Below are 26,012 nucleotides of genomic sequence, written 5' to 3'. Positions count from 1 at the left end.
AGTTAGAGCAGCATCCAACAATTTAGCTTTAACATGACCAGGCAAAGATTACTCCTTAAGCCAAGCATGCCTTCTAAGCACAGACTCAGTAACAGCAGCCCTGCAGGAGGCCTCTAAAGAATCAAAACCACATTGCAAAGTATGTTTTCCAAATTGTTCAGCAGAATGCATTAAATCCTGTAAATCTTTATTTTCCACACAGTTAGGAATCAACATCATTTTCTGTTTAAGGAATCCACTGACATGTTGCTGATACTTTAACATATGAAATTGGCAGTTTAAAGCTCTGATTGCCAAGGTTGCAGAAGTATAAACATTTTTACCCCATCTATCCAGCGCCCTGGAGTCTCTATCAGAAAGGGTAAGATTTTTAGCAGTAGAAGCCTTAATGCCCTTGGGCCCCTGAGAAATAATCTCTGGATCTGCAACAGGATTTTTGAAAAAGAACTTCTGGGACTCGAACCCTGTAGTATCTGTCAGGTTTACTAGGAGCAGGAGACAGGGAGTCAGGGGTCAAACTGGACTCCAAGAAAACATCATCAACAATGTCTAGCACAGGAGGTATAGCCAAAGGCCTATGCTGAGGTAGAAGAAGGAAATCCCTAAGCCTCTTTTTTGAATCAGAAAATTCCTAGCTTTCCCAGTGAAAATGCTCCCTTAAAGTATGTAAAGTTTCCCCAAAAGAAAAATCTTCAGGAGGGGAAGCAGAGGGTACAGAATCCTCTGCATCAAAATCCTCATAAGTAGGTAAGGACAAATCCAGGTCATCAGAAGAGTTAGAAGAAACAGAATCCTGATCAGAAGATTCATAATCAAGCTCAGCCCTAGGCCGCTTAGAAGGTGGGGGTTGCCTATCCCTGATTAGAGTTATTAGATCTTCAGCCATTTTTATCATTTGTATTTTAGGCATAGGGGCCTGAGCATGTGGCCTGGACGTCGTTTTTTTAGACATGGATCGAGATTTAGGCCTTAGTAATGAAGGAGGAGTCGATTTAATATGCAAGTCTGTAGGTCTGAATGCATCCTCAGAAGCCGATGCCTGCACAGCAGCTCCGGACCCATCCAAGGTAGAGACATCCGCGGGTTCCATAGCTGAAGCATCTCGCAGCATACCAGACTCCAAATGGGTCTCAGTAGACGCCTGTGAATTAGAAGTAATGGGTATCAGGGGCTGTGAAAGTGCCTCACTGAGTACCAGCGAACTGGCGACTGGCTTAGGAGAAGCGTCGTCGACAGTTTTGGACCTCAACAGCCTGTCTCTGTCTTTATCTTTGCGGTTTTTTTGGAATCCCGGTAGTCGGATGGCTATCTGACGACATTTCTGGATAATTAAACCGAGAACTGAAATATTTAGAAACAAAAATATACTGATGACTGATAGTGCACTGATTAAATAAAGCACAAAACCGACAGCAAGGTACGTTGTGGTCAGGGCCTAGGCAAGGAATACAGTACGAATTTAAATCTTTATGAGCTATTTGCTTTCCACAAATAATGCAATTATTAACTTTTACTGACATTGGTAAGGAGCAAGAAAAAGTTTCCCCAACGGGGTACTTAGCTTTAAGTCGAAGACTTCAGATCTGAAACTCAAAAATGAAAATTTCAGGAGTCGGCCGACCGGCACTTGCGAACTGCTTCTGCTTCAGGCACCACATGCCAAGAAAGACTGATGTAATGGCGTCGGCTGCATATTTTATACCCCTGACGACCTGACGTCACGGAAGAAGGGACAGCAACCGACACAGGACCCAAGACTGTTAATCAGGCCGACCGAGGGCAACCTGCAAGCAGATTACCCAAATGAAATGACTGCAACATGAAACATGAAGAACATTACAGTAAAAAGTATATTTGTGTTGTTAACTTATCATAACATTAGATGTTTGAATAGGTCATTGTTGCAGTAGCCATTACACACAGGGCATAACCTACCAAGGATAGTGTGTGTCCAGTCAGTCTACAAAGCTTTAGGCACCTTCCTCACACACTGTACATCTGCGTATAGTATGAGCAGAGCTGGTAGTGTAAGAGGGTTGTACAGATGCTCCAAACCTCAAAGCTTCCTTGCCAGTCAACTGCTCTAAATCCAGTCTTGTCTAATGTGAAAAAGGATAAGGATACCCACTCTGGCCGGGGAAGGAAGTGGATGGAGGGAGGGTATTAGTAACAGTGAACTACTTGGACATCTACTGTTATGCTAAGTAATCTCCACAACTGTACTGTTCTTCATTAGATCACTGTTACAGTAGCCATTACATATTGTCAAAGCTCAAGACGAAAGGGCGATAAGAAAGAAACATACTCCAGAATTCTCTGAAGAACAGCTCTTGTGAAGCCAGTTCTGTTTCTGGAAACAAAATCAAGCTTGTAATGTTTGTTAAATGTGTGAACTGAGGACCCCGTAGCTCATTTGAGAATAGAGCTAGAGCCTACACCTTTCCAGAAATCCCCAGATATGGCAACTGCTCTAGCAGGATGAGCTTTGACATTCTCAGGAGAATTTTTGCCATGGTTAGAATAGAAGAACTGAAGAGAAATAGGAAACCACTAAACTGGCTGTCCCTTTTTCTTACTATCATAAGATACCAAAAGTTGATAAGGTTTTCTAAAGTCTTTAGCTTAGTTGATAAGGTTTTCTAAAGTCTTTAGCTTTTGTCCAGACAAAATCTCAACAGTTTCTGTATAACCAGGCAATAAAGAATCCTTTCTTCTTTGTTTTCTGGATCAGGATAGAAAAAGTACAGTTTTGTACCTACCATAAATGTAGATGTCCGAACTGGATAGCATCTGCAGTCATAACAAGTGGGTTGTCCTGTCGTCAGGCAGCCCTGCAGTCGGCCGGATTCCAAAGTCCGGGTCCGGCTTCGGCTGATGTCGCACTCCACCCGACGTCATCTCTGTTGGTCTTCGGGTATAAAAGCATCAGCCGGCGCCATTTTCCTCAGTGTTTCTTGCCCCAGATGCCAGTAGCCCTCTTGCAGGCTAAAAATTTGGATAGATGCCAATGTTTCCAAATAGATAGAGGTAAACACAGCAATAAGCATATATGTACATATATACAAACAAATACACCATAAAAGACTCCCCCCCAACAGCTAGCTATTAGGAGGGTAAACACCCTAGGAGTACCACAGAGGGGAAGGAGGGAGGGTAATCCTGACTGCAGATGCTATCCAGTTCGGACATCTACATTTATGGTAGGTACAAAACTGTACTATGTCCTTCATGGATGCATCTGCAGTCATAACAAGTGGGTAGAATACCATAGCCAACTAGGGAGGAGGATAAAAGTAGATTATGGTGTGTTTAGGATCCCTTGCAGTACAGCAGTGGCAAACCCTGCTCGGGATCTGGAATATAGAGGCAAATTATAATGCTTGGCAAATGTATGCACGGAGGTCCAAGTAGCCGCCTCAATAATGTCTTTGGTTGCCACTCCTCGTAAGAAGGCTGTGGTAGTGGCTGTTGCCCTTGTAGAATGAGGTCTTATGTTCTGTGGAATTGGTTTTCCATGGAAGGAGTAACAGTATCGTATGCAATTTCCTATCCATTTGGAGATTGTCTGTTTGGAAATAGCTTTTCCTTCCCTTCCTGTTGCATAGGCTACAAAAAGTTGGTCAGTCTTTCTGCTATTTTTGTTCTGTCCAAGTAGTAGCGTAGCTGTCTATGTACATCCAAGGTATGCAGTATTCTTTCCCTCTGTTTTGTGGGTTGGGAAAGAAGGTAGGTAGGTGGATTGCCTGGTTTAAAGACACTCTGGATACCACCTTGGGCATAAATGTAGGATTAGTCCTCATGGACACTCTATCTTGGTGGAAGATTAGGAAGGGTTGCACTGCCATTAAGGCCTGTAGTTCTGAAACCCTCCTTGCTGAAGTAATTGCCAGTAGGAAAACAGTTTTCCATGACAGGTGTTGTAGGTCTGCTGTTGCTGCTGGTTCAAAGGGTGATAGTGTCAACTTTTCTAGCACAAAGTTTAAATCCCAAGCTGGTAATGGTGGTTTCCTTGGAGGTTTTACATTCTTGATTCCTCTGAGGAACTGCCTGAGCAAAGGTGTGAAAAAACAGGTGGATCAAAGCTGTATTCTGCTGAAATAGCTGGTGCATGTATCTTGATGGAGGAGTAGGACAGGCCTGAATGAAGAAGTTCGGCCAGATACTCCAGAATGTTAGGCATATCTATGTTTGACACATCTTTTCCTCTTTCCGTACTCCAAATGACAAACCTTTTCCATTTTCCAGCATAGTTCCTTCTTGTTGAAGGTCTGCGTGCTTCAAGAATAATGTCTTTAACTCTTTGGGAAAGTTCTGGATTAGCTGCTGCTATGTGATGTTCCATGCAGTCAGTTGCAGCGTTTTAGGTTTGGATGTATGATGCTGTAGTTGTTCTGAGTTAACATCAAAGGCATCAGGGTATTGGCCACATATTGTTCGAGACATGCTCTTCAGTAGTGGGTACCAGTGTTGTCTTGGCCAGTTTGGAGCTATCAGGATTATCCTTGGGCGTTCTTCCTTGTTTTTAGTAGTACCTTGTGTATCAAAGGAAGAGGTGGGAATGCATATGCTGTTAGGCCTTTCCAGTTGAAGGAGAGTGAGACCACTTTCCATGCTAGTGGGTGGAATGTCCTTGTGCAGAATTTTTGAGGTGGAGATTGAGAGGTGATGCGAATAGGTCTATCTGTGGCATTCCCCATTTCTTGAGATGGTCTTGAAGATGTCCGGGTGCAGCTTCCATTCGTGGGCATCCGAAGTGGTTCTGCTTAATATGTCTGCTAGAGTATTGTCTTTCCCGGTACAAATATTGCCTGTAACTGAATGTTGTAGCTGAGTGCCAGGGTCCACAGCTCCAAGGTCATTCTGCATAGGGGTATGAATGAGTGCCTCCCTGTTTGTTGATGTACCACATGACTGTGGTGTTGTCTGTCCTTATCATCAACTGGCCCTCTTTGAGAAATGGTTTGAACTTTTGGATTGCCAGTTTTACTGCCAGCATTTCTTTTAGATTGATGTGCAGGTGAAGTTGATCCTGTGTCCACAATCCTTGCACGCATTTGTCCAGCATGTGGGCCCCCATCCTAGGTCTGAAGCGTCTGTTGTGATGGTCTGGCTTGGTTGACATCTGCGAAAGGGTAGGCCTGGGTTTGACTGGCATGCCTGAGCCCACCATAGGAACTCCTGTTTTAAGCATGGAATTAGTGGGATTTCTGTTTCTAGACTGTGTCTGTGTTGGGACCATAAATTCTTTAGGTACCACTGTAGTTTCCTCATATGTAGTCTGGCAAATGGGACCAAGATTATGCATGATGCCATGAAGCCCAAGGCCTGCAGAACTTTTCTTGCTGTTAACTTGTTCAGTTTTGTTAGTGCCAAGAAGTAAAGAGGAAGTTCTTTTGTTTTCTGTAGTCAGGAATTCCACTTGTTGTACTGTGTCCAATTCAGCCCAAGAATGTCCTTGTTTGGGATGGTATCAGCCTTGACTTTTGTAAATTGACTGTGTATCCCAGTCCTTGTAGCAAGTAAATGACCCTTTGTAAATCTGTTGTCAGCTTGCTTTTGTTGTCCCCTTGTAGCAGGCAGTCGTCCAGGTATGGGTAAATTTGAATTCCCTGTAGTCTGCAATGGGCGATTACTGATGCCAGGCATTTTGTGAATACTCTGGGCGCAGTAGATAAGCCAAAGGGCAATGCTGAGAATTGATAGTGCTCTGATCCTGCAAGAAATCTGAGGTATCTTCTGCAGATTGGTCGAATGGGGACGTGCAGGTATGCCTCCTTGAGATCTAGAGTTTCCAGCCAAGACTCCTTGCCCAGCATGGGAAGAAGTTGCTGTAGGGTCAGCATTTTGAATTTTGGGACAATGATGTATGTATTTAAGGTGGACAGGTCGAGAATTGGTCTCCAACTTTTTTCCTTTCTTGGGACTAGGAATAGTCTGGAGTAGAACCCCTTTCCTTGTTCTGCTGTTGGCACTCTTTCCACAGCTCTCATGTTTGCTAACTCCATTATCTGGCGTAGAGCCTCTGTTTTTTGATTTGGAGGTAGATTTGGCATTCCTCTTTTGACTGGTAAAGTGTGGAAGTGAAACCGGTAACCTTGATCTATGGTTTGTAAAATCCACTTGTCTTTTGTTATATAGTGCCAGTTCTTTGAAAATAAGGTTAACTTTCCGCCTAGAGGAGCTGCTATTTGTTCCCTGGTAGGCGGATTTAGGATTAAGTCACTGTGGTTGTGCTGATGTAGTGGCAGTGGCTGTGTCTGTGCCTCTGTTGTTACCTTGCCACTGTCGTCCTCTGTAGGCACCTCCTCTGGATTGGTTTCTGCCTCTGGAACGTCTATTCCTGCCCCTTTGAAATTTTGTGGAGTCAGGAAAGGACCAATTTTTGGCAGGCCAGTTCCTGCTAAACCTTGGCGGTTGAACCTGCAAGAAATCTTTAACAGTTTGAACAGATTTTGCCTTTTCTTCCATTTTCTTCATAACCTGCTGGGCAGGTGTACCAAACAAACTTGTCTTGTCCATGGGAGCATCTAGCAACTTAGCTTTAACATGATCCGGTAAAGCTTGTTCCTTTAGCCATGCATGCCTTCTTATCACTGTGCCTGTCATGGCTGATCTAAATGAAGCCTCCAGTGCATCATAGCCACATTTTAAGGAATGGTTGCTAACCTGTTGTATGTTATTTACCATCTCTAATACATATTTCTTATCAAGAGATTCATCAGTGGTTAGTTTTTAGTTAACTGATCAAGCATAAACTCTTGGTATTGTATCATGTGAAACTGACAGTTTAAAGCTCTAGCTGAGAGAGTAGCTGAAGTGTAGACCTTTTACCCCATCTGTCTAGTGACCTTGCTTCCCTTTCAGAAGGAATAGGGTTTTAGCTGTGGTCGCTGCTACTGCCTTGGGACCCTGGGATATAGTTTCTGGGTCTGCAAGTGGGGCCTTGTAAAGGTGGTGATGAGTATCTGGCACCCTGTAAAATCTGTCTGGTTTGGCAGGGGCTGGGGGTAAAGAATCTGGAGCGGAGCAAACATCATTGAAAGCATCATCCACCACAGAGAGAACAGGAGGTATAGCTAAGGGCCTGTGCTGTGGGAGGTGCAGAAAGGTCCTAAGTCTTTTCTGGAGTCTGAAAAATCCTGTTGCTGCCATTGGAACTGTTCTCGCATGGCATGCAAGGTTTCCCCAAAGGAGAATTCTTCTGGTGGGGAAGCAGCTGGAATGGATTCTTCAGCATCAGAATCTTCAAAATTGGAGAAGGGAGCCTCAGGCTGGTCAGTTATGTCTGATTCATCAGCAGAATCATCAGAAGACACTGGCTCAGGGGGCTCTGCCCTAGGTCTCTTCTCTGGGGGCTGAGAGGCCCTGTCTGGGTGAGATTGAGATCCTCTAATTAAAGAAATTAAATCTTCTGCTAAAGAAAGCATTTGAGAACTAGAAGAGGGCCTGGATGTGTGGGGTTTAACAGGCACTGATTTAGTAGTCTTGGCTGCTTTAGCCCTGGCGAAGGCCTTAATGGACATGGCAGCTGGAGGCCTAGCAGCACCACGTGCTGGGGTAGAGACATCCAACGGGATGGTGTCTGATAAGTCAACCACCGTAGTGGGTAAAATTTCTGAGGTCGATTCAAGAGTTGTAGCAGGGGCCTCAGTTGTAAGAATAGGTTCAGCTGTACTTTGAGCAGTTTTCTCGGTTTCGGGCGAAACCGAGACACTCATGATTTGCTTTACCGTGGTTTTGGCGAAACCGCGGACCGAAGTGTCGGTCTTTATCTTTGCGTTTTTTGGGGGTAGTCGGAGGATCAGACGGCATAATGTACGCAAAATCAGAACCGAAAAACTGTTCTGCAAACTCCGACCGACGCCTAAGCGTTCGTCGGTTGAAAGAGGCACAGGCCGAACAGGCTGCTACGTCGTGGGCTGGGCCTAAACAAGGCAGACAGTAAGAGTGGAAATCTTTATGAGGTATTTGTTTCCCACAGGTTAAACAATTGTTAACTTTTTCTGACATCGGCTGAGGCAAGAAACAGTCCCCAACGGGTACTTAGCTTTAGAAGTCTTGAGTAGTATTCAGTAGAAGTAATCTCTGGATCCGACCGACCGGCACTTGCGAACAGCTTCTGCTTCAGGCGCGGCAAGAAAGACTGAGGAAAATGGCGTCGGCTGATGCTTTTATACCCGAAGACCAACAGAGATGACGTCGGGTGGAGTGCGACATCAGCCGAAGCCGGACCCGGACTTTGGAATCCGGCCGACTGCAGGGCTGCCTGACGACAGGACAACCCACTTGTTATGACTGCAGATGCATCCATGAAGGACATCAGTGACCTGGATAGTTTGACTAAGAGTAAATTCAGTGATAACCTTATACATTATGGAAAGGCTGGTTCTCAGACTCATCATATTCTTGTGAAACATCAGAAAAGGGTGAACTGACAATAAGGGCTTGTAATTCAGATACCCATCTAGCAGAAGTTAAAGCTACCAGCAAGGCAGTCATTCAGATCAGAAACTTTAGAGAAGAGCTAGCTGCAGGTTCAAAGGGAGGTTGATTTTGTTTTCCTAAACAAAATTCAAATCCCGAAAAGGAGCCACATTTTCTCTTGATGGTCTGATTTGCAAATTCTGCTTTAAAAATTGCTTGAATTGGTACAAAGAGGATAGAGGGGGAATCTGGTGGCAGATAGGTTGAATTTGTCATCCACAGTTAGACAGATTTTGAACTGGGATAAATCAGACATCCCTTGCCCTGTGTGAGCAAGTCCACTCAGTAAGGAAGTTTTTGGTAACCATCTCTTGTCAGCTGTATGAGGATGGAAAACTAGTATTGTCTGGGTCAAAAAGGAGTCACCAGTAACATCTTTTGTAAATCCTTTCTGACCTTTTGAAGGACTTAGGAAATGAGATGGGGAGAAAGGCATAAAAAACATTCCTGTCCAGGGTATTGAAAAGTCGTGCCTTCCAGACATTTTTGCAAGGTGCCCGAAACAGAGCTGTTTTAATTGTCTGTTCAGATTAGAAGCAAACAGATCTAGTTGAGGGAGGGGGAGTCCCCACTGGCAGACTACTTTTTGGAAGACTTCCTAGTGTAGCACCCTCTCATTTTTGTTTATCCTTGATCTGCTCAAAGAATTTTCTACTGTCTTCTGCTCTGTTGGGACTTAAGTTGCCTAAAGCAAACTGTGCTAAATTAATAATGTCCCAGGAAATCTTGGCCAGCGTGCAAAGGAGGTATGATCTTGTTCCGCCCTGTCTGTTTAACTACTACATAACAATGGCGTTGAGTGCCTGGAGACCAAAGCTGACTCAGTTCTTTCAGGACATTTATAAGAACCATCACCTCCTTTAGGATAATGTGTTTTGCACGTGTTGTGTTTAGGATTCCCTGCATCTTAACACCCTGAGAAACTGCATCCCAAACAAAATATGAGGTATCTACAGCTACTGTATTAAAGGAGCTGAGGGGAGACAATGGAGTCCCTGGACTGGAAAGGACTTTTTAGGGCCATCAAAGGAGTTCCTTCTTCAAAAAGTTGAGAATTGTTATTGGGAAGGACAGAAGGTGAGACTGCTCAGTCCAAATGCACTTCAGAAATTACCCGATCTTTTTCATCTGAAGTCTGGTGTGTACAATCATAAGGACAGAAGAAACCATGAAACCTAGAACTCTCAGAAATTGTCTTGCAGTGGACACTTACATTTGAGATAGACTGAGGAGATTATAATAAGTTTGTGTTATGTTGTCTTTGAAGCTAGGAATACAATCTAAAATATTCTGTAGCTAGGGATTCAAATATAACTCCCAGAAAATGTCTTAGAAATGTGTTGATCTATTCTGGACACAATGGACATTGTAGAAACAAACAAAATAGTTGAAAGCAGCAATAAGGATATAACATTGTGGAAAGTGTCAGTAGTAGTGGTTTGAGTACATTATTGGTACTTATTCTGCTGTTACTCTTGTGCCCTGGGCAGAGTATTTCACTTTTATCTCCCTCAACAACCACATATAATGAAAAGGAATGGTATCACGGTTCTTCCTTGTGTAGTTTCACTAAGATGTTCTTCTCTCCTGCTGAAGCTCCAGTACTACAAGCTTTCCTTCAATTCCCTACTAGCTTTTCTGTCATGTTTGTGCCCACATGTAGTTTCTTCAGAGACCTACTTCAATGCAGTGAGATGGAGACACTGCATAGACTCTAGATGTACAAACTAATGGAATACCTCTTGTACAGTATTGTGATAAGCACAAACTGCACCCGACCAGTTTGAGAAAACTTACATAAACCCTTGCCATAACTATCCTGATGCCCTTCCCTTTTCAAGTATTGTGAAGATTGTAATAATCATGGACTAGCTCAATGCTACAGCAACAGAGAATCAACTTCATGGAAATGGTATGTATAACAAACTAGTCACCCCTAGTCCAATGGAATAAAACGTAATTTAACTGTGTTTAAAACATACTGTTTTAGAAAAATCATCTTGCATTGTGTGTGCATGTAGTTCAAGCTTTAACCAAAGCAGATTCATAGCTGGAAGACAACCTTAAGAAATGAGTTCTCATTATCTGAGAATTATGATTTATAAGCATATCAGTAATGCCAACTGATTCTGTGGGTAGAAATGATGTAGACATCTACATACCATTCAGACAAGAGTACATGCCCTGTGATTTCATAACTGCAAAACCAAGCATGGTGTCTGGAAGCTTAGTGTTTAAAGATTTAAACCGATCACATACACCATCGCCATGACATTTTTCCTGAAAAGCTGCCGTGTAAAGCCTCAGAATCTTCAGGCAATTTTAGTTCAAGCTTGTGTGACAGTTACACCGAGAGGGCCAACATGACAGCCTATGGCATTTGGAAAGAGGTTGAGGTGCTGCAGAAAGGAGCCCCCCCCCAAAAAAAATACAAAAATAATTAGAGAAAATAAAACAAACTAGGGTGAAAGGGGTTATATTATGTAGTGACCAGTTTTAGACAGAATACAGACACATTTGGCAAATATCATTAATCTTTTTTAACACCTTTATCAAATTATCACTTAAGACATATGCAAACCACATTAATAGAACATAACAAAGAGGCTGAATGGAAAAAAATTAAAAGAAACATTAAGGAGTTCAAATGTAGGGGATACAAAATGGGATGAAGTACAGGCCAAAGAAATTGAAACAAAATTAAGAAAAGCTCCTGAACGGAAAACCCCAGGCCCAAATGCAGTACCCAACTTCTGGCTAAAAGTAACATCTTTACACAAAATTTATCCCTGAGAAAGAATTACTTACATGAACATCTAGAACAGACACCACCCTGGTTATCAACAGGAAAAACAATAATCTTCCTTAAGAGTGAAACTGTAAGCCATCCTAAAAACTATAGACCAATACCTTGCCTTCCAATGACATATAAACTATACACTGGAACTGAAGCAGACAGAGTTTCTAACCATTTAGAAAAAAAGCTCAATCATGGCAACAGAACAAAATGGTAACAAAAGAAGGTCATATGGAACAAAGGATAATTTATTGCTAAATAAAGCCACACTAGAGAACTGTAAAAGGGGAAGAATCAACATATGGCAAAGCATTTGACAGCATCCTACATATATGGATAAAGGAATGCTTACAGATGTAAAAATACACCCTACAATGATCAATTACATTACAGTAGCAATTAAGCAGTGGCAAACCACTTTGCAGTTAAACCAAGGCAAAGGGCAAATTATAATCCCAGGGATAAAAATTCAAATGGGGATATTCCAGGGTGAATCTTTACCACCACTGTTTCTGCCTTGCCCTTAACCCACTGAGTTTTTTACTTAACATATTAGGTCATGGTTAAAATTTGACTCCCAGAAAGCAACCTTGTTTAAAAGTTTCTAATTTACTTTTTGTGGATGATTTAAAACTATATAGTTCATCAGGACAGGAGTTGAAAGCACAACTGCACGTGGTTAAAACTTTGTCAGATGATGCAAGAATGTAATCTGGTTTTGATTAACGTGCAAAGGCAACATTTAAAGCAGGAAAGTTGCAGTACCAAGAGAAGAGGAGTGTGATATAAAGGAACTTGAGCAGGAAGGACTATATAAATATTTGGGAAGTGATGAAGGAATGTCAACAAAATAGGAACAGATGCAAATAAAACTGAGTAAGGAATACTCCAGAAGATTAAAACTAATATTGAAAACAGCCTTGACATCTAGGAATTAAGTCCAAGCTATAAGCAATGTTCCTGTTCTAATTTACAATTTTGAGGTGACTGGCTGCAAAAGGTACTAGATCCATCTCGACAGGAAAACAAGAAAAATGCTTTAAAATGATATATCATTCCTCACTCTGAAGGAGGACTGGGTCTCCTCAAAATTGATTACATGTAAATATTTGCAGGCATGGGACTGCATACATATTTGCCAACCTCATCAGATCTAAATAGTGAAAATTTTAAAACATGAAGAGAGAAAGTCTAAGAAGACATCGCTGCTTACTTCATCAGAAGCATTCTGTTGTCAACGGAAATGGAAAACAAACCGGAAGTAGATAAAAATCAGGTAGCAACTGAATGTGCCAGAAAAATAAAAGAAAGAACATAAGGAAAAGGGATAGATGAGAAGGAAAGAGATGAGTAATACACATAAATATTGTGGCAAATGCAGACATTTACTGGAACAACATCATGTTGATCAGGATTTGATAAAGGAATGGTTAAGGACAGGTGAGTTGAAACCAAAATATGAAAGGCAGCCCTGGATAGTGGACTACGTACAAGTTGCTTTATAAAGTCCACTGAAGATGTGGGAGAAACAGACAAATGTAGGTTCTGTAAAAAAGAATTGGAAACGACTGGAACATCTTGTTGTTGGATGTAATACACTCATGGCAGAGGGCCGAAAGACACAATAATATGGCAAGACTGTTGCACAAACTGAAAATCATGCAAACATTACAATGTAGAAGTAGCTGGGAAACATGAACCACAAAGCATTATAGAGAGTGATGAAGTGTACATCACATGGGCTAACCTATTACCAACAGTTCAAAAAATAGTCCATGAAAAATAAAAAGACAAAAGTAACACTGACTGCTGAAATTGCTACACCTCCTGATTGCAGTGTGTTACATATACAGAGACAAAAAATCATAAAATATCAGGATTTGCAAGCAGAAATGAGAGCAAGATGTCTAATAAAAAGAATTTACATTTGCACTTATTTTACTGATACATGTAAGTATGTTTGAAATATAAGAGGAGGCATTTCTGGGCACATTGTGGGTACTGAGAAAAGCACTCCTGGCTAACATCAAAGACTGAAACAATACTAATTTCATGAGCTCTAACTGTACTATGACTTAGGGATGGGGTCCATTCCCTTCATGTTATTAGGAACCCATAAGACTTACGGAAATTAATCCAGTAAAAAAAAGAAAACAAACCATATTAATATCTTTTCAATTTACGTACATTATACATCACATTTACAAAGAAAGAAAAGATATATTTTCAGTTCAGCATTAGATAATTTGCTGAATTCCTGCCAGCCCCTCAAACCTCACTCCTTCTCCTCCTGAACATTATTCTGCATGTACTGTTCCCACAATTTCCATTTACTTCTATGTAATATGCTCCTTCCCTTTTCTAAAAATTCCTTTTCCAGTTCTTTTATCTGTTTATAATATCCAGTACTTCAGATACAGCTGGTTTAGACTTTGATTTACATTTGTAGTCACTGCTATCACTGTTCTTTCTTGGTGCCATTCGAATATTCTAGTACAGAAGAAATGGCACCCATAAGATCTTTATTCTTGTCACTTTTACTGTTTGAGTGCTCTACTTCCCTAAAAATGTAAAACATTTTGTGATTGCACATTGTGATACATGGTAAACACTGGACATATTTGTGCTTCAAAGCATATACTGATTTAGCAGCTGGGTTAAAAATTTTCCAAAGTATGAAGGCATGTTCTTTTAAGGACTTATGAAGGTAGTAGTTTTCATACTGGGGAAAGGTAATTTCCTAAACTATGTACCTGTTCAAATTTCCATCCATCAGACATGGTGGAGACCATCTGGGTCAACTCTTCCTCCTGGCACTGCAGCACACGATACACATGTTTTACTGGACCCTAGAAGACAATACAAACAAGTTTTGTAATATAGTATCTATATAATGGAAGTCAACAAATGATACTGTTTCAAGAAGAACTGATACACCTCTGGACTCTTTTCTTTAGAAAGGAACTATCTACTTAAACTATTGTTTTGAAAGGTAGAGTAGTTTTGAAGGGTACAGTGTAGTATGGATAATGTGAGATCATTAATCTACAGATCCCCTCACTGAAAAGCAAACAGGAGAAGATATATACATACAAACAGATAATGACATTGTTACAAAGACTCCATTCTAAGCAAAACATCTTTCTTTCTTTCTCAGAATAGTCATGTTTGACTTATGTACTTCTCAAAATATAGCATGACAATGACATGAGGCAAAATGACAGCAATCTAGTTTTACAACCAAAACCATAAAACAGTAAGAGATGGCTACTTTTCTAAAGCACATACTCCAATAAATTACAGATAAGAAAATTAGGTAATTAGTACGAAATGAGAGACTTGTGTGATGATATAGATGTTCCCCCTCTCTTTCTCTGGGTTTGACCTTCACAGAAGAAATCACTGTGGTACAGTACTGCTCCACACATGTGGAAATGTATACTAAACTGAGGCATCACTATCAATGCAACTGCAGTGCAGGACATGGAAAGTACAGTTTTGTATCTACCATAAATGTAGATGTCCGATAGATATGCAACTGCAGTCATAACATATGGGTTGTCCTGCCTCAGGCAGCCCTCGGTCGGCTGAATTCCAAAGTCTGGGTCCGGCGTCGGCTGGTGTCGCCTCCTCTCCGACGTCACAACGGCTGGAGTATAAAGGCATCGGCCGACGCCATCTTCTTCAGTGTTTCTTGCCCCAGATGCCAGGTGCCCTCCTAGGAAGGCTAAATTTGGTGAATGGATAAAACAATTCCAGACATGCACAACAGTAATAAACAGATACACCATAGGAGATACCCCCAGCTAATAGGAATAGGGGTAGGGACCCATAAAGAAAGTTGCAGAGGGGTAGGAGGGTGGGAAAATCCGACTGCAGTTGCATATCTATCGGACATCTACATTTATGGTAGGTACAAAACTGTACTATGTCCTTCAAGAATGCAACTGCAGTCATAACATATGGGTTGAATACCATAGCCAAGCTGGGGGTGGATGGAACTAAGAGAGGGATGGTGTAGCTAAAATGCCCTGCAGGACTGCCGAAGCAAAGCCTGCTCGGGATCTGGAGTATAAGGGCAGGTTGTAGTGCTTGGTAAATGTATGCACGGAGCTCCATGTAGCAGCCTCTAAAATGTCCTTTGTAGCCACTCCTCTTAGGAAAGCTGTGGATGTGGCTATAGCTCTGGTGGAATGTGGCCTAATATTGGCTGGCACACCTTTTCCATGGAAAGAAAAGCAGAATCTGATGCAGTGTCCAATCCATTTTGAAATTGTTTGTTTGGAGATTGCTTTTCCTTGTACTCCAGCAGCATAGGCTACAAACAGTTGGTCAGACTTTCTGGTGGCCTTAGTTCTGTCCAAGTAGTAGCGTAGTTGCCTGTGTATGTCCAAAGTATGCAGCAGTTTCCCCCCCCTATTTTGAGGATTGGGGAAGAAAGTAGGCAGGTGAATAGCTTGATTTAGAGACACCCTGGAAATTACTTTTGGCATGAATGTAGGATTGGTTCTTAGAGAAACTCTGTCCTGATGAAAAATGAGGAAGGGAGGCACTGCCATGAGTGCCTGTATCTCCGAGACTCTTCTTGCAGATGTGACTGCCAATAGAAAGACCGTTTTCCATGATAGAAATTGCATTTCTGAAGTTGCTGCTGGCTCAAAAGGAGGAAGAGTTAATTTTTCCAAAACAAAATTGAGGTCCCATGCAGGTACTGGCTGTTTTCTGGGAGGTTTGATATTCTTTATCCCTCTTAGGAACTGTCTTAGCAAAGGATGTGAAAACACTGGTGGGTCACAATTGTATTTTGCTGAGATTGCTGAGGCGTGAATCTTTATAGAAGAGTATGAGAGTCCAGTATGAAACATTTCTGCCAAGTATTCTAATATCTGAGGTATACTCTGTAATGTTGTATCCTGACCCTTGTTGGCATTCCAGATGCTGAATCTCTTCCACTTGGCTGAATAGGTTTTTCTGGTGGAAGGTCTGCGTGCTTCCAGTAAGATCTCTTGAACTGTTTTGGAAAGAGAGATAGCTGGAGGAGTCATGGTAACCTCCAGGCTGTCAGATGCAATGTTTTCAGGTTTTGATGGACAGTCCTGTAATTGTGTTGTGTTAGAAGCAGGGGCCATAGGGGCAGAGGCCACGGTCTGGTCCAAGTTATGCTCAACAGTGATGGGTACCAGTGTTGCCTTGGCCAGTCTGGAGCTATCAAAATGCCTGATGGTTGTTCTGCTTTGATCTTCAGTATCACCTTGGTCAGCAGAGGTAGAGGAGGGAATGCATAAATTTTTAGGGAATTCCAGCTGAAGGAGAGAGCATCCGTTTTCCAGGCTAGAGGATGGTGGGTCCTTGTGCAGAACTTTTCCAGGTGATGATTTAAGTGGGAAGCAAAGAGATCTATGTCCGGTCTTCCCCATGTCTTTGTTAGTTGTGAGAAAATGTGAGGATGCAGCATCCATTCGTGTGGATCCAAGAAATTTCTGCTCAGCTTGTCCGCCAGTACATTGTCCTTGCCTGGCACAAACTGGGATTGCAAGTGTATCTTCAGACTCAGGGATTTTTCCCAGAGAAGCATTGTTAGTCTGCAGAAGGGATAAGAATGAGTGCCTCCCTGCTTGTTTATATACCACATGACAGTGGTGTTGTCTGTCCTTATTAGCAAATGTCCTTGTTGTAGAGATTTTTCGAAAGTCTCGATTGCATGTATCACTGCCAACATCTCTTTTTGGTTTATGTGCAGATGTCTTTCCCTTGGTGTCCATAGACCTTGAATGCATCTGCCCTCCATGTGCGCCCCCCATCCATGATCTGAGGCATCTGTTGTAATCATTTGACCTGCTTGAGGTCTGTTGAAAGACATGCCTTTGTTTAACTGACTTGCTTGAGCCCACCACAAAAATTCCTTTTGCAGACATGGAATAAGTGGGATTACGTCCTCTAGGCTTTGGCTGTGTTGGGACCATAAGCTTTTTAAGTACCATTGCAGCTTTCTCATATGAAGTCTTGCCAAAGGTATCAGAAGAATGCAAGATGCCATGAACCCCAGGGCCTGCAGGATTTTCCTTGCAGTCAGCTGGGAGAGTTTTGCTAGGCCTTTGAAGTACTCTGGTAACTGCTGTTGTTTTTCCTCTGTGAGGCAGGCCATTTGAGTTTCTGTGTCCAGTTTGGCTTCCAGGAAAATAATCTGTTGGGATGGCAGTAGTCTTGAATTCTGAATGTTGACTGTGTATCCCAAGGCCTGCAGTAGTTGAATGACATAGTCCAAGTTTGCTATTAAGGTTTGTTTGTTGTCTGCTTGTATGAGGCAGTCGTCCAGGTAGGGGTATATTTGAATCCCCTGGAGTCTGCAGTGTGCCACTACTGATGCCAGGCATTTTGTGAACACTCTGGGCGCAGTAGATAAGCCAAACGGCAATGCTGAGAATTGATAATGCTCTGTCCCTGCAAGAAATCTGAGGTATCTTCTGCAGCTTTGTCTGATTGGGACATGCAGGTATGCCTCCTTGAGGTCCAGAGTGACCAGCCAAGACCCCTTGCCCAGCATGGGAAGGAGTTGCTGCAGCGTCAGCATTTTGAACTTTGGCGCAATGAGAAAAGTATTTAGAGTTGACAAGTCCAGTATAGGTCTCCATTTGTTTTCTTTTCTTGGAACAAGGAACAGTCTTGAATAAAATCCCTGGCCTTGTTCCTGAGGAGGAACCCTTTCTATTGCTTTTATACTTAAAAGCTTTGAAACTTGAGTGAGTGCCTCTGCCCTCTGATGATGTGGCAGGTTTGGCATGCCTTGTCTTATTGGTAAAGTATGGAAGTGGAATCTGTAACCCTTGTCTATTAAATCCAGAATCCAGCTGTCCTTGGTTAAGATATGCCAGTTTTTTGAGAATAAGGATAATTTTCCGCCCAAAGGTGCTTCTCTTTGAGCCTTTGTAGGCGGTATGAAAGTCAAGTCATTGTGATTGTCCTTGTGGTGCAGCTGGGCTGCCTGCGCCACTTCTTTGATTTGGAGGTTGCCATTGGCGGCCCCTGTAGGATCCTCAGTATTGCCCTCTACCTCGAGCACGCCTGTTTTTTCCCCTTTGAAACTTGTCAGAGTCTGGGAAGGACCAATTCTTTGAAGGCCAGTTTCTGCTGAATCTGGGTGGCTGAACCTGGAGGAAATCCTTGACTGTCTGTACTGACTTAGCTTTTTCCTCAATGGATTTCAACACATCTTGTGCATTAGCACCAAAAAGCTTCTGTTTTTCCAGAGGTGCATCAAGTAACTTTACTTTAACATGGTCAGGCAAAGACTGATCTTTTAACCAAGCATGTCTACGTATCACAGCCCCAGTCATAGCTACCCTACATGAAGCTTCCAATGCATCATAACCACACTGAAGAAAATGATTGTTAACCTGTTGAGTGTTATGTATCTGATCCTGCAATGCCTTTCTATCAATAGGCTCAGGAGAGGCTAACTTTTTCTGTAAATCATCCAGTAAAAAATCCTGGTACTGAAACATGTGAAAAAGGCAGTTAAGTGACCTCATGGCTAGGGTGGTAGAGGTATAAACTTTTTTACCCCATCTCTCCAGGGACCTAGCTTCCCTGTCCGCTGGCAGTGGATTCTTGGCAGTGGAAGTAGCCACTCCCTTGGGGCCCCGTGAAATAGTTTCTAGATCCACAGAGTGGGCCTTAAAGAGATGCTTGTGAGTGTCAGGGACCCTATAATATCTGTCTGGCTTGACAGGAGCAGGGGGGAGAGAATCAGGGTTAGCACTGGAGTCAGAGAAAACATCATCCAAAACATCCATAACTGGAGGAATAGCTAAAGGTCTGTGCTGGGGAAGCTTGAGGAAGGTACGCAGCCTTTTCCTGGAATCAGAGAATTCCTGACCCTGCCATTTAAAATGTTCCCTCATAGAGTGCAGGACTTCACCAAACGAGAAATCCTCTGGAGGGGAGTTAGAGGGAATTGATTCCTCAGCATCAGAGTCCTCGTAGGCCTGGAAGGATTCTTCTTGGGTATCAGAATGCTCAGAATCCCCAGAGGCTTCATCTGAAGAGAGGTTGTCAGCCTGCTCAGTTCTGGGCCTTTTCTCTGCAGGTGGCTGAGAACCTCTGTCTGGATGAGGCTGAGACCCCCTGATAAGAGAAATAAGATCTGCAGCAAAAGACATGATCTGTTTATCAGAAGAAGGGGCCTGAGCAGCAGGTTTAGGATGGGCCTTGGCCTGGCTGGCGGCCTTAGCACGTGCAAAGGCCTTGATGGACATGGATACAGGAGGCCTTGCAGCCCCACGTGCAGGAGTAACCTTGTCTACAGAAATGGTATCGGGTAGATCCAGAACTTTGGTTTCCGGAGGAAAATCAACAACCGGCACCGGAGAGATCTCCGAGACCGAAGGACGTGCTAACCCTGTGTCGTCGGCCTGGAGCGGTTGAATTACCGCTTCCGAAGGGAACGAAGCACTAGCGGAGGGTTTAGGAGTTGCATCGGTGGTGGACGCGGGCCGAGGATGTCGGTCCCGGTCCTTTCGTTTTTTGGCAGATTGAGTTGTCGGTTGATCCGATGGCATGATATACGCGAAAGATTCACCGAAAAAGTCTTCGGCAAATTCTGCCCGGTGCCTGAGAGTGTGCTTATTAAAGCAAGCACAGGCAGCACAGGCCGAGACGTCATGGTCTGGGCCCAGGCAAGGAAGGCAGTAGGAATGGAAGTCCTTATGAGGTATTTGTTTACCACAAGACAAACAATTATTAACTTTCTCAATTTGTTCTGACATCGGCTGAGGCAAGAAAAATGTTCCAACGGGTACTTAGCTTTTAGATGACTTCGGTACTGAAAACACAGGAGCTGACCGACCGGCACTTGCGAACTGCTTCTGCTTCGGGCACCGCGCGGCAAGAAAGACTGAAGAAGATTGCGTCGGCCGATGCCTTTATACTCCAGCCGTTGTGACGTCGGAGAGGAGGCGACACCAGCCGACGCCGGACCCAGACTTTGGAATTTGGCCGACCGAGGGCTGCCTGAGGCAGGACAACCCATATGTTATGACTGCAGTTGCATTCTTGAAGGACATCTGGTTATGGCAGTTTACCAAAAAGAAGACAATGGATTTCAAGAGTGGTGAAACAATTCTGGCAAATGAATAATTTGCCCAACGAAATCCAGGGGTTAAGAGCAGCAGGGGCCGAATGCCTGAAACAGGCAAGGCTCAGTCTAATTCACTGTACATAATGGTGGACAGCACTAAAGCTCATAAGGGCAAACAAATTCTATATACTCCTGGAATGGTCATCACTGGTAACCATATCTGAAAGGAGAAATCGGGCAAATAGTGATCCAGAATGTCCCCATGCTGGTTCACTTAAACAATCTGAGAACACTCCGCAGAACATAGATACTTGGGCCTCACCCCTGAAGCCAAGACTGCAGGTGGTAAGCACATGGTGGCTAGGTGATCCATGTAGCTTGACCAAGCTCAGCCTGAAAAAGCTGCTTGTGGCTCTAAAGTGGGCTCATCCACAAAGTGCACTGCCAATCAAGTGGAAGGCAGAAGCAAAATGGTTTAAGTAGACTAAACTCTGACAATCGCAACTTGCTTTTGGAAAGTACAGTTGTGTACACTTCCTATAAATGTATATGTTCAAGTATATTCACTGTTGCAGTCATCACGTGTAGGTATCCCTGCTGTGGTAGCCCTCGGCCAGCCCAAATACCAGAGTGAATGTTTTTCTGCGTCAGCTGCTGTTGCTTATAGACTGATGTCAGGTCGTCAGTGCTATAAAACAAGGCAGCTGATGTCATTACATCAGTTTTTCTTGCCCTAACCAGTCAAAAGCCCCAGGAAATATGGCAAAGTGGTCCTGGTGGTTAACAACCACCTCAAGAAGCTTATGTCTCCCTAAAGAAAGAGGATATAAGGGGGAAGGAGGGAGGGAAACCAGAAATGTGACAGTGAATACACTCTAACATCTACATTTATGGTAAGTATACACAACTGTACTATGTTCGTTGTGTTTCACTGTTGCAGTCATCACCTCTGAGAGGATTCCCAAAGCTGAGGAGAGGGGTGGAGGATTAGTTAGAGACCTAGGCATGGGTAAGCAAGCCCTGCCGAACTGCAGAGGCAAATCCTGCCCTAGCCTTAGAGAAAAGAGGAAGGTGGTAATGCTTTGTAAAGGTATGGACCGAGATCCAGGTGGCAGCTTGCAAGATGTCCCTGATGGAAACTCCTCTGAGGAATGCTGTGGAAGTAGAGGCTGCCCTAGTGGAATGGGTATGAATTGACTTAGGGGGTGGTTTCCCATGTAATCTGTAGCAGAAATTGATACAGTGTGATATTCATTTGGAAAGCTGACAAGAAGTTGGTCAGTTTTCCTGAAGGGTTTAGTACGGTCCAGGTAGTATCCGAGCTGTCTGTGCACATCTAGTGAGTGCAGAATTCTTTCCCCCTTGTTTTGAGGGTTAGGGAAGAAGGTGGGCAGATGAATGGCCTGGCTGAGAGTCACATTAGATACCATCTTGGGCGGTTAGTCCTAAGGGAGACCCTGTCTGCATGGAAAATGATGAAGGGCTCAATGGCCATCAGTGCCTGAAGTTCTGAAAACCTTCTGGCTGAGGTGATAGCTAGTAAGAAAGCAGTCTTCCAGGAGGGGTATTGGTTCGAAGGGTGGTAAAAAGAAGTTATGTCTTACCATAACATTCCATCTGTATTGTTGATCCTCGTTCAGTCATTATGCATGGGTATCGGTTCCAAGTTCGGAACCGAGCCGGCCATTTTCCAAGCTTGCGTCAGCTTCATACTCTTGAGCTAAACTCTTACCCACAATCCCCCTCTCCCTGTTACCTCAGATTGAGTTTGCAAGTTAAAGAAGGTAGAGGCTACCTCTGGTCAAATAACCTAAGAGAACCGGATGGTGAGATCCACTAGAAGCCACAGGAGAGGGAAGGAGGGAGGGTCATAATAACTGAACGAGGAAGGTATGAGACATAGCCCAAGTTGCAGATGCACAGATGTCATGTAAAGAAGCTCTGGCATGGAAGGCAGCAGAAGTTATCACTGACCTTGTTGAATGAGCTTTCATAGTAGTAGGCAACGAGATATTACACTGTATAAATAAAGGTCACACAGTCCTTCAACCATCTAGCTAATGTGACCTTAGCAACAGCAGATCCTAATCTAGGTCCAGAAAAGACCAAGAATAACTGGTCAGATTTACGAAAGGGTTTAGTCCTGTTTAAGTAAAAACGGATTTGCCTGTGTATATCTAGTGTATGTAGGCAATACTCTCCTCTGTTTGAATGATTGGGAAAGAAAACTGGCAATTCAATGGCTTGATTAATGGACATTTCAGAGATCACTTTAGGCAGAAATTACGGATTAGTTCTCAGAGACACTCTATCTCTATGAAAAATCAAGTATGGACTCTTGATACATAAAGCTTGAAGTTCAGAAATACGTCTGGCAGAAGTAATAGCGACCAAAACAAGATTTTCCATGACAAATACCTGAGGTCGCAAGAAGAGGCTGGTTCGAAAGGTGCCATTGTCAGAGCTTGTAGAACTAATGATAAATCCCATGGTTGAACAGGTTCTCTAAAAGGTGGCTTCAGATGATTCATAACTTTTATGAAGGTCTTGCACAATTTATGGGACATAAGAGAGGAATCTTGGACACCCTCATGAAAATTAGAAATTGCAGCCAAATGAACTCTAATGGTAGAGGCCGATAGACCCGATTGAAACAGGTCGGCCAGATAGTCTAGTATTAACAACACTGGTGCTGAAAAGGGGTCTACTTGTTTATCTTTCAGCCAACAGGTAAATCCTTTCCACTTGCTCAGATAAGTAATTCTAGTGGAAGACTTATGAGAAGCAATGAGAATATCACGTACTGGTAAAGAAAGATCATTCTGCCTGGCAATCAGGGGAACTGGAGTAGCCAAGCCATTAGCTTCAGGCTGTTCAGGTTGGGATGAATCAGGTTCTGTGGGTGTGAGATCAACTCCGGGGTTGGATGGAGAATCCATGGTCGATCTAGTAGGCGAGGCCAAAGGAAGGGGAACCAAATCTGTCAAGGCCAATATGGTGCTATGAGGATCACCTTACTCTTCAACCGCCGGGCTTTCTTCAGAAACTGGGAAATGAGGGGAAGAGTGGAAATGTGTAAAGAAGACCCAAGGGACAATCGTGGACTACAGCGTCCCTGGGTGACTGTCCTGGAGGGGGAATCAGGGCGAAGTAGTTGCTGCATTTGTAGTTGGTCGGGGATGCAAAGAGGTCACAGCAAAAACGGCCCCAGCGGTGGAAGATCTCCGCCGCTATCAAGGGATTCACGGACCACTCGTGAGGTTGAAAACTGCATCTGCCGAGTCTGTCTGCTATCACGTTGGAACTCCTGGGAATATGCGTTGCTAGAAGAAAACGGTTGGTAGCCATTGCCCATTGCCATATCCTCATGGCCTCTCGACAAAGGGGGTAAGATTTGGTTCCACCTTGCTTGTTGATGTACCAGACCACCGCCATGTTGTCTGATTGAATCGTAATTGTCCCAGACAGCAGAAGGGGATGGAATGCTTGCAACGCCAGAAACCAAAATGGCTTCGGCTGCATCTTTTATACCCCTGGCACACTCACGTCAGGGAAGAGGCGACAGCAACCGATGCCAGACCAAGACTTTGGAATTCAGGCCGACTACGAGTAGCCTGCCAGCAGGATAACCCAAGAGTAATGACTGCAACAGTTAAACACAATGAACATCGTCTCCCAACCACCTCCAGAGGAAAGGAGTTGGGCTGCTCTTCAGGAGCGCTGGTAGGATTGACCAGGGAAAGAATCCCTGGAACCCTGGTTACGCGGTCCCCCTCTGCCCCGAAAGGAGTGTCTTCCCTGTGAGTTTCCCCCTCTGCCTCTGGGGGAGAACTCGGCCTGTGTGTCACGGAAAGGACCCTGAGATTTCTTGAACCATATCTTCCCACTCTTTTGGTTTCGGGAGAAAGCACATTGAGGGGAAGAATAACGGACATCTATGGCAGAAAGGGTCTTACAGTCCTGTTCACATCTGGCCAGTGTGCTTTTAACTTTGGGCCCAAACAATGAGGAGGGCTCAATGGGGGCATTAAGAAAAGAAGACTTAAAGGGTTCTGCGAAGTTGCACAAGCACACCCAGGCGTGTCGTCTCAAGACCTCAGCTGAACCAGCTGCTCTAGCTGCTCCTTCTGATGCGTGAGATATCAGTTGCATAGAGGAGTTAGATATAGATTCAATGGTGGCCAGCTGAGAGGCCACTTTGCAACAGACCTCATCAGACACGGCACCAGCCAAGGTTTCAGACAGCTCAGAAACCAGATCCCTTTGATGCCTGGTGAAATGTGCCATATAATTCAGGGACCTGAAAGCAAAGGTCGCTGAAGCAAATGTGCGCTTCCCTATCCTGTCCAGGGCCTGGGACTCCTTGTTAGGCGGATGGACAGTCTGGCTTTATATCTTCTGCCAGATCCTTTTTTGTTGTGGCCACCACCACCAAAGCATCCATAGGAAGACCTTTGGACAAATGAGGATCCGAAGCAGGAGGGAACAAGATCTTATCTGGCCTCCAGGGAATAGCTTTGACGATATCAGGAGCCTTCCAAGCACACTGCATGATGAGCCGGACAAGTTCATCGGCAGGTGGAGTAACCCAGGTGGTAGGGGGGCCGGGTGCGAAAGGCCTGCAGGAACACAGATTCCTCAGAGGTCGGATTAGAGGACTGCCAGTCACCTCTCTGTTTCAGGATTTCGAGGATATCACCAAAGGATACCTCAGAGGGTGACCGATGGGATCCTTCCCCCTCATCGAAATCTGTGTCTTCGGTGAGGGACTCCTCTGTGGAGTCCATGTGCTTCCTCTTACACGAACTTTTCCGGTGGACCTCCTCAGCAGGAGAAGCTGGAGAAGACAGTGGAAAAGGGGATTCCTGAGGGAATATGTCCTGTGGCCCTTGCACCCGGAGTCCGCTAGATGCCACTTGTCGAACCAGTGTACCAGAGGAGGGCGGAGGTATAGACAGTCTGGTATAGTCAGCAGCAACGAAAACCTTCTCCATCAGTTGGAAGGCTGGTTCACCCAAAGAGGAGTGTATGTCTAGGGCAGGGGTCACCCCTCCCCTAAGTGGCTCAGCCTGCTGACCTGGAGTCCCTGGATGGCTGTGGAGCAGCAAGCTATGCATGTCACACCTGACATCCTGGGTCATAGCAAAACTTTCCTGCCATGAAGGCAACTGTGGTTCCTTAGTGAGATCCATAAAGGGAACCACAGAAGGGGAAGACTGTGCTATATCCATGGACTTCAAAGGCAATGAAGGAGGAGAATAAGAAGGGGTCTTTGGAGATGGGTGATCACCTCCCAAGGCAGGATAGTTCCTGAGGGGTGGGATACCTCTGGCCAAGACTACCTGGTCCACAAGACGCAACACATCATGTTCAGAAAGGCTTCTAGTGGACCTCACGGAGACTGAGGGAGAAACAGGCCTGTCCACAGAAGAGGCAGACTTGGTGCCCATCTCATCTGACCGTACCAAGGACAACAGTGCCAAGAAAGACTGGACTACGGTTGTCTGCACCAAAGAATTCATCAGTGCCGAGGTCATTGTCTGCACCAATACAGGGATCGGTGCCGAAGTAGCTGTCGGTGCCGAAGATGGAACTTACAAAACTGGAGTCAACAATAAAGGCTTTGGTTCCAAGGAAGATCTTGGAGCCGACACG

The 26,012-nt window shown here is 44.0% G+C and overlaps 1 protein-coding gene across 1 annotated transcript in view; it reads right to left on the bottom strand.

Annotated features, from left to right (window-relative positions):
- The window catches only part of KCTD2 (potassium channel tetramerization domain containing 2), a 551,781-nt gene that overhangs the window by 209,051 nt on the left and 316,718 nt on the right, over positions 1–26,012 (bottom strand). Inside the window, exon 4 of the mRNA XM_044068805.1 lies at positions 14,035–14,130. Within this exon, the coding sequence (XP_043924740.1) occupies positions 14,035–14,130 (96 nt within the window). The remainder of the gene's footprint in view (positions 1–14,034; positions 14,131–26,012) is intronic.

Source organism: Protopterus annectens, chromosome 4.part0, assembly GCF_019279795.1.
Source record: "Protopterus annectens isolate FY-2018-M chromosome 4.part0, PAN1.0, whole genome shotgun sequence".
In the NCBI taxonomy this organism is placed as follows: domain Eukaryota; kingdom Metazoa; phylum Chordata; order Ceratodontiformes; family Protopteridae; genus Protopterus; species Protopterus annectens.
Note: the sequence above shows the minus strand (reverse complement) of the source record. Positions and strands in the feature narration are given on the sequence as shown.